The sequence below is a fragment of the Penicillium manginii genome (assembly GCF_028828005.1).
Source record: "Penicillium manginii strain IBT 31320 chromosome Unknown utg000004l:1.0-7231830.0:1.0-7236170.0, whole genome shotgun sequence".
Taxonomy (NCBI): domain Eukaryota; kingdom Fungi; phylum Ascomycota; class Eurotiomycetes; order Eurotiales; family Aspergillaceae; genus Penicillium; species Penicillium manginii.
This window is the reverse complement of record NW_026643105.1, coordinates 2,498,811-2,511,248: the sequence shown is the minus strand read 5'-3', so window position 1 is coordinate 2,511,248 and position 12,438 is coordinate 2,498,811. Positions and strand designations below refer to the sequence as shown.

General features: G+C 50.3%; 2 protein-coding genes across 2 annotated transcripts; one reads left to right on the top strand and one right to left on the bottom strand.

Annotated features, from left to right (window-relative positions):
* Positions 1-1,064: 1,064 nt before the first annotated feature.
* Positions 1,065-2,605, top strand: N7533_004661 (uncharacterized protein; the record flags this gene model as incomplete). The annotated part of the gene is made up of 6 exons (XM_057101311.1): positions 1,065-1,242; positions 1,309-1,427; positions 1,483-1,544; positions 1,617-1,642; positions 1,699-2,048; positions 2,111-2,605. 6 exons carry the CDS (start codon positions 1,065-1,067, stop codon positions 2,603-2,605), a joined length of 1,230 nt encoding a protein of 409 aa, XP_056960941.1.
* Positions 2,606-3,593: 988 nt separating this feature from the next.
* On the bottom strand, positions 3,594-12,388 carry N7533_004660 (FMP27 family protein; the record flags this gene model as incomplete). Its single annotated transcript, XM_057101310.1, has 3 exons — positions 3,594-3,648; positions 3,716-3,810; positions 3,866-12,388. The coding sequence occupies 3 exons, from the start codon at positions 12,386-12,388 to the stop codon at positions 3,594-3,596; spliced, it is 8,673 nt and encodes a 2,890-aa protein (XP_056960940.1).
* Positions 12,389-12,438: the final 50 nt, after the last annotated feature.

Here is a 12,438-nt window from a genome sequence, read left to right as displayed (position 1 = left end):
TGGAAGGTGGAAGGAGCAAAAGCCAGGAAAATGAAGATGAAAAAAAAGTCAGAGGGATTCGAACGCAGGCCGTTGGAGTTTGCACGCGTCATTGGACCACGTGATTTGCATTCCTACTGCCTTGGAAATCAGGTGACCAATGGGCATACAATAACATAACATACAGTTGTAAATACTAACCCACCATTGCATTAATTTTACCAATTGTGAACGAACTTAATATTATATAAAAACCAAAGACTATGCATAGTTGTACACCTGGTATGAACTTCTCCAGCTCCAGCTCGGGTTGATTGTCTGCAATCTCATCGGATCGGTACTCGGCATCGCCGCGATAGTCGGAGTTGCATGATCCGAAGTCCGATTCCTATACGAAGTATAGACTGGACTGACATTTTTCACCGAGCGAGGTTACTAGTACTCCTTTAAATCCACCACAGTAGTGATATATAAGGTAAATCTATTTTATCTGATCGCAAAGGATCAAATTATCCATTGTAGAGTGGGTGGCAACCGGGCTGGACTGGGCTAGGCAGTGCAATGGTGATGGCCAAAACCGGCTTGGGCATCGTCAGCCGAGAACGAGAACAAGAACATCAACACCAATCAACACAACAGATGAGGGGTACTATGAGAATGTTGCAGGACAATTAATCTAGTAGAGCGATCCAGGTACTTAATTATATGATACATAGTCATAATGGGAGTATCAAGGTACTGCCACAAAGTAACTACCATAACCGGTACTCAGTAAACTTGAAGATGACATCAGGACCTTACGTCAGGTGCGCGCACCTTACTTTGTCTGGCCCTCACCCGTTCGTTTCCGGCAAAAATACTAAAACATAAAAACTAAAATAAAATAATACGAATAAAATCAATCGACTCTTCTCTCCTTTTATACCTATGCATTTTCGCATCTCATCCAGCATGTCCTGATCTTGATTTTCCACTCAACCTGATCACTTCACCGCGACTCCCAACCGACACCTTCCCCTGAACGCCCTCACGGCGGCGCATTTGATCTCCTTATCCTCTCCCCCGGTCACCCCATCGCCACGCTGATGGAGGAAGGAAACCCTCCTCCGCTGCACACCGAGCCGCCTCCCCTCCCATACTCGCTGCACACTCGCAAGAAGGCGATCGCTTTTTTCTGGATTTTGTTCGTCGTCGATACTTTAGGTCAACCGCTGATTCTCTACTGGGCACTATGGTATTGCACGGATCTGTCGCATAATCTGGGTATGGTCAACATACTTCCCTCGCCCACCACTGCCACTTCCAATAGCTAACCTGCCACCATCGCAGTCTTCTCGATCGTCACGGCCTGCTTGGGCGGTATCTCGGTGTTTGAATACTTCTATCGCCTCCACAATCTCTTTAAAAAGAACTCCCGCGCCCGGCCGCTGAACGCCCGCAAATCATGGGTAAGAAGAACACCCCGCCGCGATCGCTGGTCTATATCGCTGATCTTGGAAATAGCTCGACTTCTTTCACATCAATTTTACTATTGTATGGCTTATCCTGGCTGTGGAGCTTATTGTGTACGTTTGTCAATCCCCTACTGTCGGCCTGCCCGGATACAAAAGCTTGAAACCTTGCTAACGGAAGTATAGGGGAACCGTTCCTGAGGAACCATATGGTCAGCACCATGTCATCCAACATGATCCCGACCCATTCAGCTAACCATTCGAACAGTGCGTCTCGTCGCCATGGTCCTACCAACCGTCATGTTCTACTTCGGAATCGTCCACCTTTCCCTCGACGTCCTCCGCATGGCCGGTTACAAAGCCCCATTTCGCATCTCCTCCACCCCCAAGGGCTCCGTCATGCCGACTGCCCTATACGCCCTGATCGAGGACGTAGTCGCCGTCGATGGAGGAGGCGGCCAGATCTACAGATACGCCCTCCGAACCCGCTACCTATCTAGCCCCTACTTCCGCCGAATGCTCTTCGAGATGAATTGTTTCTGGAGCGGCGGGTCAATTATCTTCGCAGCCGTCTTCACAGCCATCATCTTCACGGTCTCCGAACCCGTAGCCTTCACGGTAAGCATTACCCTCTAGGATATCTCGGAGTTGCATCATCAGACTGACGTCAATTAAAACAGCTTGGCTGGACGCTCCCTTTCGCATGGGCCGGAGTCTGGACCTTGATCACCATCCCTTGGGTGCAGAGCGATCTGCGTCGCGAGAAGAAGGCCTGGGCGGAAAATCGCGGACAGGGCGGCATCCACTGGGTCGATGATATCACCGCTCCGACTGCGCGCACCCGTTTCGAATCCGTTCAAGGAGCCATCCCCAGTCTTCTCCCCTGGACCCGTGAAAAGCAAAGTGCCCCCTCGACACCGGGCGCCGATGGCCTCGGCGGGATTACCCCGACCGCCAAGCCTGGGAGTAGCCACGAGGGCAAGCCCAGCATTGAAGGTACTGACGGGGTGGACTTTGCTAATGGCGTCAATGGCGCGGGTGTTAATGGCGTTTCGAAAGATACCGCCGATACCAAAGACGCCGTCGACACCGTCCCCGATACATCTCATGATACTGGAAATATTCCCGACAGTAACCCGAGTAACCCGCCAATACCCGATCAACAAGCAAAATGATCATCCCTTTACGCCATTGATTCATGACTTGACGCTTTGGTTACGGGTTCATTTGGCGGGTCCAAAGTGAAGATGCAGATATTCATGAAAAAACAAATCCCTATTCTCTCTAATTTGCATACGAGAACCGCGCCCTTATAGACTTTGGCTGTGATTGACCATGTTTTTGTCCCTAGTTGTATATAGATACCCTTTAGTATAGCAAACGTTGTGATCATAATTATTTCAAGCCTATTCCGAAGTCATCTCCTAGCTCTATTCCTGAATCGTCTGAAGAAATTGCCCTGTCTAATGGCATGATGATCGGCCGGACGGATCGTACAAGTACTAAGCAATCACCGGCTCCATGGTACAAAAAAAATACATGCCTTGTACCAATTGTACAGGTCTTGGGAAATATACACGGTTGAAACCAAATCAACCCATCATCCATCCAGAAAATGCAATACAGAAGAAGGGAAATGAAAAGGGAAGAGAAGGGAAGAAAGTGTAGCGGAATCACCAACCCTCACAAGTAAGGGGGGGCAAAAGAAAAAAGATCGAATTATCAAATGAGAATAGAATAGAAACTGGGAACCCCCAAAAAAGGGTAAAAGGTAATAAGGAAAACAAAAAAAAACAAAGCCACCACTCCCTCTATGTATGCAAGCCCGAAATACAGTACGGTGTGTGAGTCAAAAGGAGAATAAGGAAATTAAACAAGAAGTTTGACGGGGAAAAAAGAGAATTTCCGTTTTTTTCCCGTCACTAAACCCCGAACAAATCAAAATCAATCAAAACGCCTATGTACGGCCCCGTTGCGCATAGAGGGTATCCAAAGGGAGAAACGGGGCCTGCGGATTGCAGGGAAGGAGGTGCTTTACAGGCGGGGGAGGGGGGATTTTGGGACCAGGGGAGTGGAGGTCGCAGGATAGATAATGACGAGGAAGTATTAGAATGTGATGGGGATTTGGGGGGGGATGGCAGGGGAGAAGATGGGGTCAATTGATCACTTTCGACCGCCCATTAACTTTCGGCCCAGGGCGCGGATGGTATTCTTGTGGCTGGGAGGGTGTTAGTATTTCGAATCCAACCTATCGAGGCATTGCAAGTGTGTGAGAGAGTGCTTACCTATCGTCTTGTTCAGTCCCATTAGCCTCAACTGTAGTGACTATTTGGCCAGATGTCATGGGTCGAACGGGGTCATTGACAAAACGACGCGATTGCTGGTAAATAAATTAGCATGGTGCTCAAAACAGTAGCAGGGGAGAAAATACGAACCTCCCAACGAGAATCGACATCAACATCTCCGGCAGACCGAGAATCAGAAATGGTGTTGTCTTGTCCCTGCTCCCGCGTATCGGAGCTCAGTGATAGTGATCGAGCTAGGGGAGACGCATTTGACTGCATAGACTTCCGCGAGGGAGAACCAGAGTACTCGCTATTAGAGTCGAAGCTTAACATGCTTGGGGCCTGGCTGCGATCGGAGGGCAAGATGTTCGAACTGGAAAGCAATTGCGACGACGAAGCAAGCTCACGGAAACGCTTTTGCTGTTGCTTAGTAGGGCGGTGTTGGGAGAACTTGTTTCCAAGAATGGCAGGGGCATGAGAGATGAGAGCCTTTATGACATCTTTCTTGAGACGCAGGGCAAGATCAAGATTTGACCAGGTCTTATTACTGTATTCGAGGACTGGGAGGCGGAAGACGAAGTTGTGCAGATCCTCGAGGTTGTGTTCACCCTTGCCCTTGTAACTCAGGCAAAGGACCACGTCGTGGACCTTGACTTGCGCTAGAGTCATGTAGTTGGATGCTCGGGACATCATCTGAGAAAGGTCGTCCGTAGGCTCTGAAGACTTGCGTCGTCGAGAACCCTTGCTGATACCAAACTTCTTTCTTTCTTCGCCAGCACTTGTACTGTGGCTAGATAGGGATCGGTTGGTAGGCTGCTTCGCCAACATGCGGATACTGTCGGCTGATTTCTTCTTCGTAAGAGCGCCAGTTGTCGACGGGCGGGGCAGTTTGCGAGGCTCTGGGACTCCGAGCTGAGTGTTGCTTCGGTGGATGGGTGTCATTGCAAGGCCCCTGAGATGGCTCGGGCGTCGAGTAGACTTGCCTTCTTCCGAGAGAGACAGAGTCGGTTGTAACCTAAGCTCGATGGAACCAGGACCCTTCGAAGCTTGCAGATCATCCATTAGAACACTGTCTCCGTCGGTGCTTATCGAATAACTCATTGAGTCCTCGTCGTCCTCGTCGTCTTCACCGTCAGAACCATCAAGCGGCTTCATGTTCTTTATCATGAAAGGCGAGAAACCACCGTTTTCAAATGCCCCCGATCCCATGTTAGGGAAAATGTACTCGAAAAGCCTTTGACCAAGCTCGCGTTCGAGTTGTATCTTAAGCGGGAACAACATAACTTCGAAGTTGTCGACCACGGGAATTCCAGCAACAGCCTCCAGCATGTGCCACTTGACTCGGAGCATGTAATCATCCAACGGGCGTGGTTGGTCAAGATATGGCGCGATGATCTGAGGATAGATTGCATCCGGCAGTAAGTTCAACCCACTGACCTTTTCGATGGCTACCAGGTTATTGTTGGAACCATCTGTATTATCTGTCCTCTCATATTGGGCATTCTTGAGCTGGAACTCGACTAAGGGGGCAGATGCCTCTTTCATCAAGTGCCAAACAACTTCGCTTGCAGAAATGCTCCACCGCAGGACACCATCATTCTTCTTAGACGCGCTAGGTTCGGCTCGTCTCTGGGAAGTGGTGATGGCTTCCATCATGAAGAAGAGCTCATCCTCACACTGCGACAAGTCGCGCTCCAGAGCCAAACGATCCTCCCAGCCCTGTGTGTCAAGGTATTTGGCGTTGATCTGGAAGTATTCTTTGATCTCTTCGAGTTGACGAATGCGTGCCTGAAGCTTGAAAACCATCTCCGGTGCACCGCGAAGGTCGCTGAAATCGGACATGAGCATGATCTTCTCCAGTCGTTCGTTCCGGACCTTTTCAAGCGGTTCGCTATACATCATGAGATCCAGGACGATAATGTAGAGTGTGTAGTATTCGGCGGAGTCACAAATTGCACGGAAATGGGGGAAGTCGACGCTAATCTGGTCCATGCGGGTTTCATCGCCTCCGGGATGCGGCCCATGACTACCCTTGGCCACCTCCTCATTGTACTTCAGGCGAAGGTTGTTGTATTTGTCATAGCGGAGGGTAGCGGACGTTTTCTGGACGATGCGAGAGAAGCCAAACGGATTGAGTTCGAAGTCGAACATGGCCTCGAGAGTCAACCACGGAGGCCATGCAGATCCTGGGGCGTTGCCGTATTTGTTGCCAGCGTAGAATTGCAAGTTGTTCATGAGATTCTTCTGTGTTGCCACAAAGAACTGGGCACCATCCATCTCAAGAGAGAAACGGCGCTGGACCAGGCCACTGACATCGTCTGCGACACGTTCCTTGTCCATGATTGACACAACCTTGAGCTCCATGCCCTTGGCGGCGACCATCAAGACAGACTTGCGGTTCTTCTCGCTGAGGAGTTGAATCTGAGGAGCAATGAGTCGTAAATAGTAGCTATTCTGCGGAGTGAACTCTGGGGCAATATTCTCGCTCGAGTCATCGGACTTGGTAGGTGATTCATTGTTCGAATCAGACGGGTCGGCTTCCTCGGCATTGACGAAGCGCTTGGCGCTATTAAGCAACTCTTCAATACGATCTTCGACTTCGTCCTCGACTTCGTTCTCGTCCTCATTGTCACTGCGGGTATGTGCTTTGGATGCCTTGGGGTTCTTTCGCTCATTTTTATTCTGCTCCTCGACAATATCAAGGATGAACTTGACTGCTCGCCTGGACATGTAGTAAACGAATCCTCGACGCTGGCTAACTTGGTGACTATATCGCAGGATGATGTTCCGGAGTGAGTTGTTCCACTTCAATTGCACGTTGTGGATCATGAATCGATTGTTGAAGTCGCTTGAAAAGTCATCCGCAGCTGACGAATAGAGGCCGTCAAGACCAGGGGAGCGACCATCAGCTGTAGATTCCGCATCAAATCCGGTCCGTGAAGAGGTTTCACTAGCAGTGGCATTGAGACCAGATTTAGGGGTTCGCTCGTCTCGTGCCAAGTGTCTCTCGAGGCGATGCAAGGTAGCCGTCAAGAATTTTCGTCGCCGGGCTAGGGATTCAGCCTGGCGAAGGTAGGTCTCGTGCTTTTCTTTGAGTTCAGGATCATGATCCACATCCCTCATTAACTTGAGCTCTTGTTCTCCAATGGTGCGATCGTAATTGCGGATCTGCGCTTCAACTGTTGCCAGGCGGTCTTTGGTCAATTCGATCTGAACACGACGGGGATCGTTGGTGTCGGACATGACACAGTCATGAGTAGGTTCATAGCCGAAAGTACTGAAGCCGGTCTCTTCGGATCCAATATCATCGTGGTCGGTTTGGCGGAAATAGGTGAGTCGAGGGGTAAATGCGAGTGGCAGAATCTGTGTTTTAGGGTTTGACTCTTGAGGAAGAATCCAGTCGGGCTCCACGAAGTCATCCATATCAATCCAGTCCAGATTTTGATCGGGGATTGTGAATCGAGAAAGATCGACAGAGGCAACTGGCTGCTGGAAAGTCGAGATGATATCATCCCTGTTTTGAGCGATGTCCTCTGCTCTCGTACCTTCGATGCTGGCAGAGACAGCCCTGAAGTCGGCTGACTGGAGATCAATGAGAGCCTGATTCATGCGCATGGCGCTTGTCTTCGTTTGCTTGGAGCGACCACGAGCTTGCATCTTGATCTGCTCACGTCGCTGGTGGACATCTAGCTTAAAGGAGTCAAGGCGAACCTTGAGACCGGTGGCGGTGACAGCATTCTCGGCGTAATCTTCGCGATCCTTGTGCTTGTAGATATGAGCCACAAACAGGGGCGCAAGGAGAAGCTTGTATTTGACAGTAGCCAAGTGACGATTGAACTTCTTGCTTGTTTTGGTGATTCCAGGGAACAGGGGACCTTGGCGCACTGGAAGTGACATAACACCCGAGAAAAGGGACCACCAGTTGAAGAAGTGTGTGAAGAATCGAGGGGATAAGTGCGTGGTGTTGTAGCTTGAAGAGGGTTGAATGCCTTCGAGTGACCAGTCCCTGCTTTGCGGCGCAATGACCGAAACTGACAAATGGATGTGGTCACTGCGGAAGCCCCGGAATGCGTCGTAGCCATCACGCTCTGCGGAGTCAATGTACTTAGGATTTTTGAGAACAACATCATAATGGTTCTTAAAGTCGAAGCCTGATGATCGCGAATCGGCACGGACATCGCGTTCAAATACCAAACCGGCAGCCCACTTGACATCTCCAGATAGCTTCATGACAACCTTTTTGAAGTGGGCAGCATTCTTCTGCTCGCTGGAGGCAGAGCTGCTCTCGAGATCTTCGGTTGACGTTTCATTCGCCCATCGAGCTTCCGCACTATAGTCCGGAATGGCCAAAACATACTCGCCACTAGTGACGCTCATAAACTCCATGGGATCATCGCTGGAATGGATCTCAAACTTGACATCCCTTCGCCAGCACATGACAAAACCGCTTCCAAACCCAGTCACCACGTAGGGATCTCGAGAGCCTTTCAGGCGCAGGTGAACGTCGCCATCTTCCTTCCATAGTACTCGGATCCGAGAATGGAAACTCAATCGAATCTTGTCCCAGAAACCGACCCGCTCAGAGGGATCGACCTCAGGCTTGGTGAATCCTTCGATGATCTTCATCATATCCTGAATGACTGGCTGGTATGAAACGCCCCAAGAAATACTTGTTGGCAGGCTCGTGTTGATCTCGACAGTGGGCTCTGAGTACGTTTTGACTGGAGTAACTGACCGCCAAACCTTGATATGGAAAGGATCACTGTGAATGCCGTTGGACAGTTCGGCCTTGGGAACAAGTTCAACATCAACTTGACGAGCAGATTCATGATTTCGAAACTCTTCGGCGATGACGAAATTTGTTCGCAAAGACCAGCTGGGAAGCCTAGGAGATTGCCCAGGGCGAAGGGCGGGAATATGTATCAAATCAAGTGGATAATCTCGCAGGTTGACGCGTGCTTCGCCCATTTCCAGATTGAAACTCATCGGGAGGAGTAGGCCGTATTTCATGTCCATAGGCATTCCTTTGCCGATTTTGTGAAGGAAAGCGGGGATTTCTTCGGTTGGGAACGTAGGTTTGTCGATTACAAGATTCACATCGCTGATCAATGCGGACAAGATACCCGGTCTATTTGGAATAGCAAGAATAGTCTCCGTCTCTTTCACATCATCTGGTGGTTCATCGGCACCAGAGAAGAGATTGCGAACTTCCTTGATAGATGTGCCTTGGAACTTTAGCGCCGAATCGATCTTTTCCTTCCAGATCTGGGCATTGTGTTGCTGCAGTCGCTCCCAGGCCGCATCGGGGGTTATTTTGTATTCGGAGGATAGACAGGTCGCACCTTCTGTGTCGTATCGGAATTTGCGGCCTCGGCCGCCACGGCTGTTGTCCTCCTTTCTTGGGCGTGGTTCGGCACTTCTGCTTCTGCGAGTATCTTGGCTGGTTCGTTCACTTCGCAGGGTACGGCTGCTTGACTTGGCTCTGAGCCTTGAAGAAGCACGTTTCTGATCGGTATCCTTAACTTTCTGACTTTTCAGATAGAACGCCTCTTCACGGGCAAGACGCTGGGTCTGCTCAATTAGGCCAGTACGGTAGATGCAGCCTAGCTTCCATTCGAATGCATCGTCTTCCAATTCAAAGAGCAAAGCTTTGCTGCGGAGCGATATCCTGGGTACCTTTTTGGGCCCTTCGGCCTCTCGAGTGGACACAAATTCTTTGCAGCGATTCTTGAAGCGATGTCGGAGCTGCTTGAATGCCTTCGAGGTGTTGATCAGGTTGTCAAAGATGCGATGCATCACCATATGGTGAGGAACACCTATCCTAATGAAATCTGCCCACAGATCAATAGATCGCTCCTCCGTGAGCTTTCCACCCTGCTTCATTCTCATCTTGCGGAAGTCTAGCCGGACGTTGTTCATACTACCAATTCTTGCCCAAACTCCCTTGAGTTTAGGTGCTTCTGCATGGATTCGAACAAGATTTGCCTTGACATAAGGTGTTGAAAGTCGCTGGGAGCCACCAGCGAGCCCGTAAATCTGGACCATCATGGATGGGTCGTTGGGCAGATCCGCTTTCAGCTGTACGACATTGGCTTTGAAATCGACAGTGATCAGCTCACCCTTTCCAGTAGAAGGATTGGCTGGGGGAGGCGGTAGAGATATGCTTGGAGCTCCTCTCGTCTTCCCTTGGGGTTGCCCGGATTCCTTTGATGGCAATGGGGAAAGAACATCTTGAATCACTGAAACCGCAACACCCAGGCAGTAAAAGCGGTAGAGAGAATATTGGAGATAGATGCCCTTGAAAACAGAGTTGATATGGACAACAGGCCCAAGGCGGTCGCTGTGTGTGCTAAGCGCGACCTCAAATCGCGGAAGGGAGAAAAATGGTTCGGGTTCAAGATAATCATCCGATTCAATGACGAACCCATCAAACCCGCGCACATGAAATGCAAGTCGCCTACCATCTGCTGCACCGCGCTGTGTGCTCTTTGGAGGGGATGTTGGCTGGAACCTAAACGGTGATTCGTCGCCAATGATAGAATGGCTCGAGGTACGACGTCTGGCGATGCTGCCCACGGCATGCTCGGTTTTCTGGGCTTTGTACTCGGCCGTCCAAGACTGCAGTTGCAGCGATACACCGCGAGAGATCTCAGATACCGGGGTATCAACTCCTGCGACCTCCAAGCTAAGCCCCGTTGATTCAAATGAGAATGACAAAAGCCATGGAGGAACTTTTCTCAGTGGGCTGATCTTGCGTTCATTGAAAGGCATCGGAACTCGCTTCTGTGATTGAAGGTGGGCGCGGAACTCCTCAAGGACCTGGCGAATTCCTCGATTGACTTCGCCGTTAATCATATGTACAGAGCAATCATTGATACTTCCAGATGCAATGACGCACACTTCCGGGCTTGCGTTGAGGTGTGCTTTGAGCTCCAGGTTTTCTGTAGTAAGGAGGTTATGCTTGCTTCCAGCGGGTGTTTGGTAGTAGAATTTATGAGATGCAACGCGATAAACGGATGATAGCGAGTAGTGTGCACCACCTTCGGCAGAATGCACGGATTCGACATCGAGAGAAATGGACGAGATAGACGAAATTAAAAGGTTATAGTCATCGGGAGTACCAGACTCCTTTTCTATGGGGAGGACAAATCGAATCACAGGCTCATGAACGGATAGTTTGATACTCGCCTTGGGAAGAAGACGAGAGATCAAGTGATGGTTGCTTCGTTTCTTCACACGAGTAGATGACGCTCTGGCTTGAGCCAGTTTCAAAAGACGGGAAACATGCTTTGGTTGCAGGTCGAGCGACGGAGATGTGATGACCAAGTTGGCGAAAAGGACGTTTAAGTTTCGCTCTTCCATATTTTGTTCATCGAAGGCGCTGACTGTCTTTGAAGGCAAAGTGGTCTTAATCGTTGTCGTAGCCATGGGAACATAGAGAATATTGTTCGTCTCGCCAGAGTCGTCATCTAGGCTAACCGACAGAGAGATAGCTGCGAGTAAAGCCTGATGAGCAACGTCATTTCGTTGGAAGTACATGCGGTGTTCAGGGCTCTTCTGGTCCATGCGGTGAAGGTCGATGCCAAGTTCGTGCGAAACGACATTGAGAAATACAGGATGATCTTGGCCGGAGAGCGATTGAAGACCTCGCGAGAGTCGGAAGAAACTGAGGGCAACTTGGATCTCTTGGATACCACGGAGTAGAGAGCTGGCAAATTCTTTGGAATCTGCGACAGTCTGCACAATCGAGTTATCTCTGCTCCCGGGCTTGTCCAATTCCTCCACGAAGTCCGCGAATGACATCTCGTCGTCGGTCTCGGTTGGCAAGGGCTCCTTGGTTGCGGCGAATTTCTGGGCCGACTTGATGCGCTTCAGGAGAATGTTGAAGTCATCATAGGGGATATGCAGCCGTCCAATCTTCAGCGCCACAGACGCATCTCGAAGTCCTTCCAAGTCCTTGTATAGTAAACCGTGGAGGTTCACACCTACATTGTCCAATACCTCGATCGGTTCCCGACCCTCCACTGCAAGCAGAACATTCTGTACATTCATAATCCATTCTGCCGGTCGCTGCTCTTGAGACATATCCTTTTTGCGACGGAATAGCTTGCCCCGCTCCACCATTTTACTTCGGGTGTCCACGGCTAGCGAGAGCAATCCAACCTGAACCTGACCAGCTTCGAGAAACTGCACAGCGGTGTTGACAGCAGTCACATCTACCAAAGCTAACCAATTGATTTGCCGATGAAGCCTCTTGAGGCGCTCTTTCACCCGGGTCAGGGTCCTCCATGTTTTGCTCCGCGGGGTGGACGAGTCGGGGGTCGCATTGTCTCCTTTCGGGCTGGCAGGGCTGGCAGGGCCCAGTTGTTCTCGGGTCGGGTCTGTTTTCCCTCTGGATAGAGTCGCCGTGTCAACTGTAATCTTCAGATCGGTCAATCGAATACTGATCCATGTCGGCTGGGCGAAGGACGGTGGGTGTAAGGAGAAACCGAGCCCGCGGATTTCAATCAGGAGACCTTCTCGCGGAGCATAGGCGATACGTCGGAGGGAAAAATAACCGATGCGTTGGATTGAAATTCCGGTAGCAATGCGCACGATCGCGAAGACGAAGAAGGACGATAGGTAGAGCAGGAGGAAGCCCACCAAGATCGAAGTCGGGTTAAAGAGGGTCATCGCGACGTGCGATCAGCGAATGCTGATCTGTCGAACAAGAGCAGACAGCA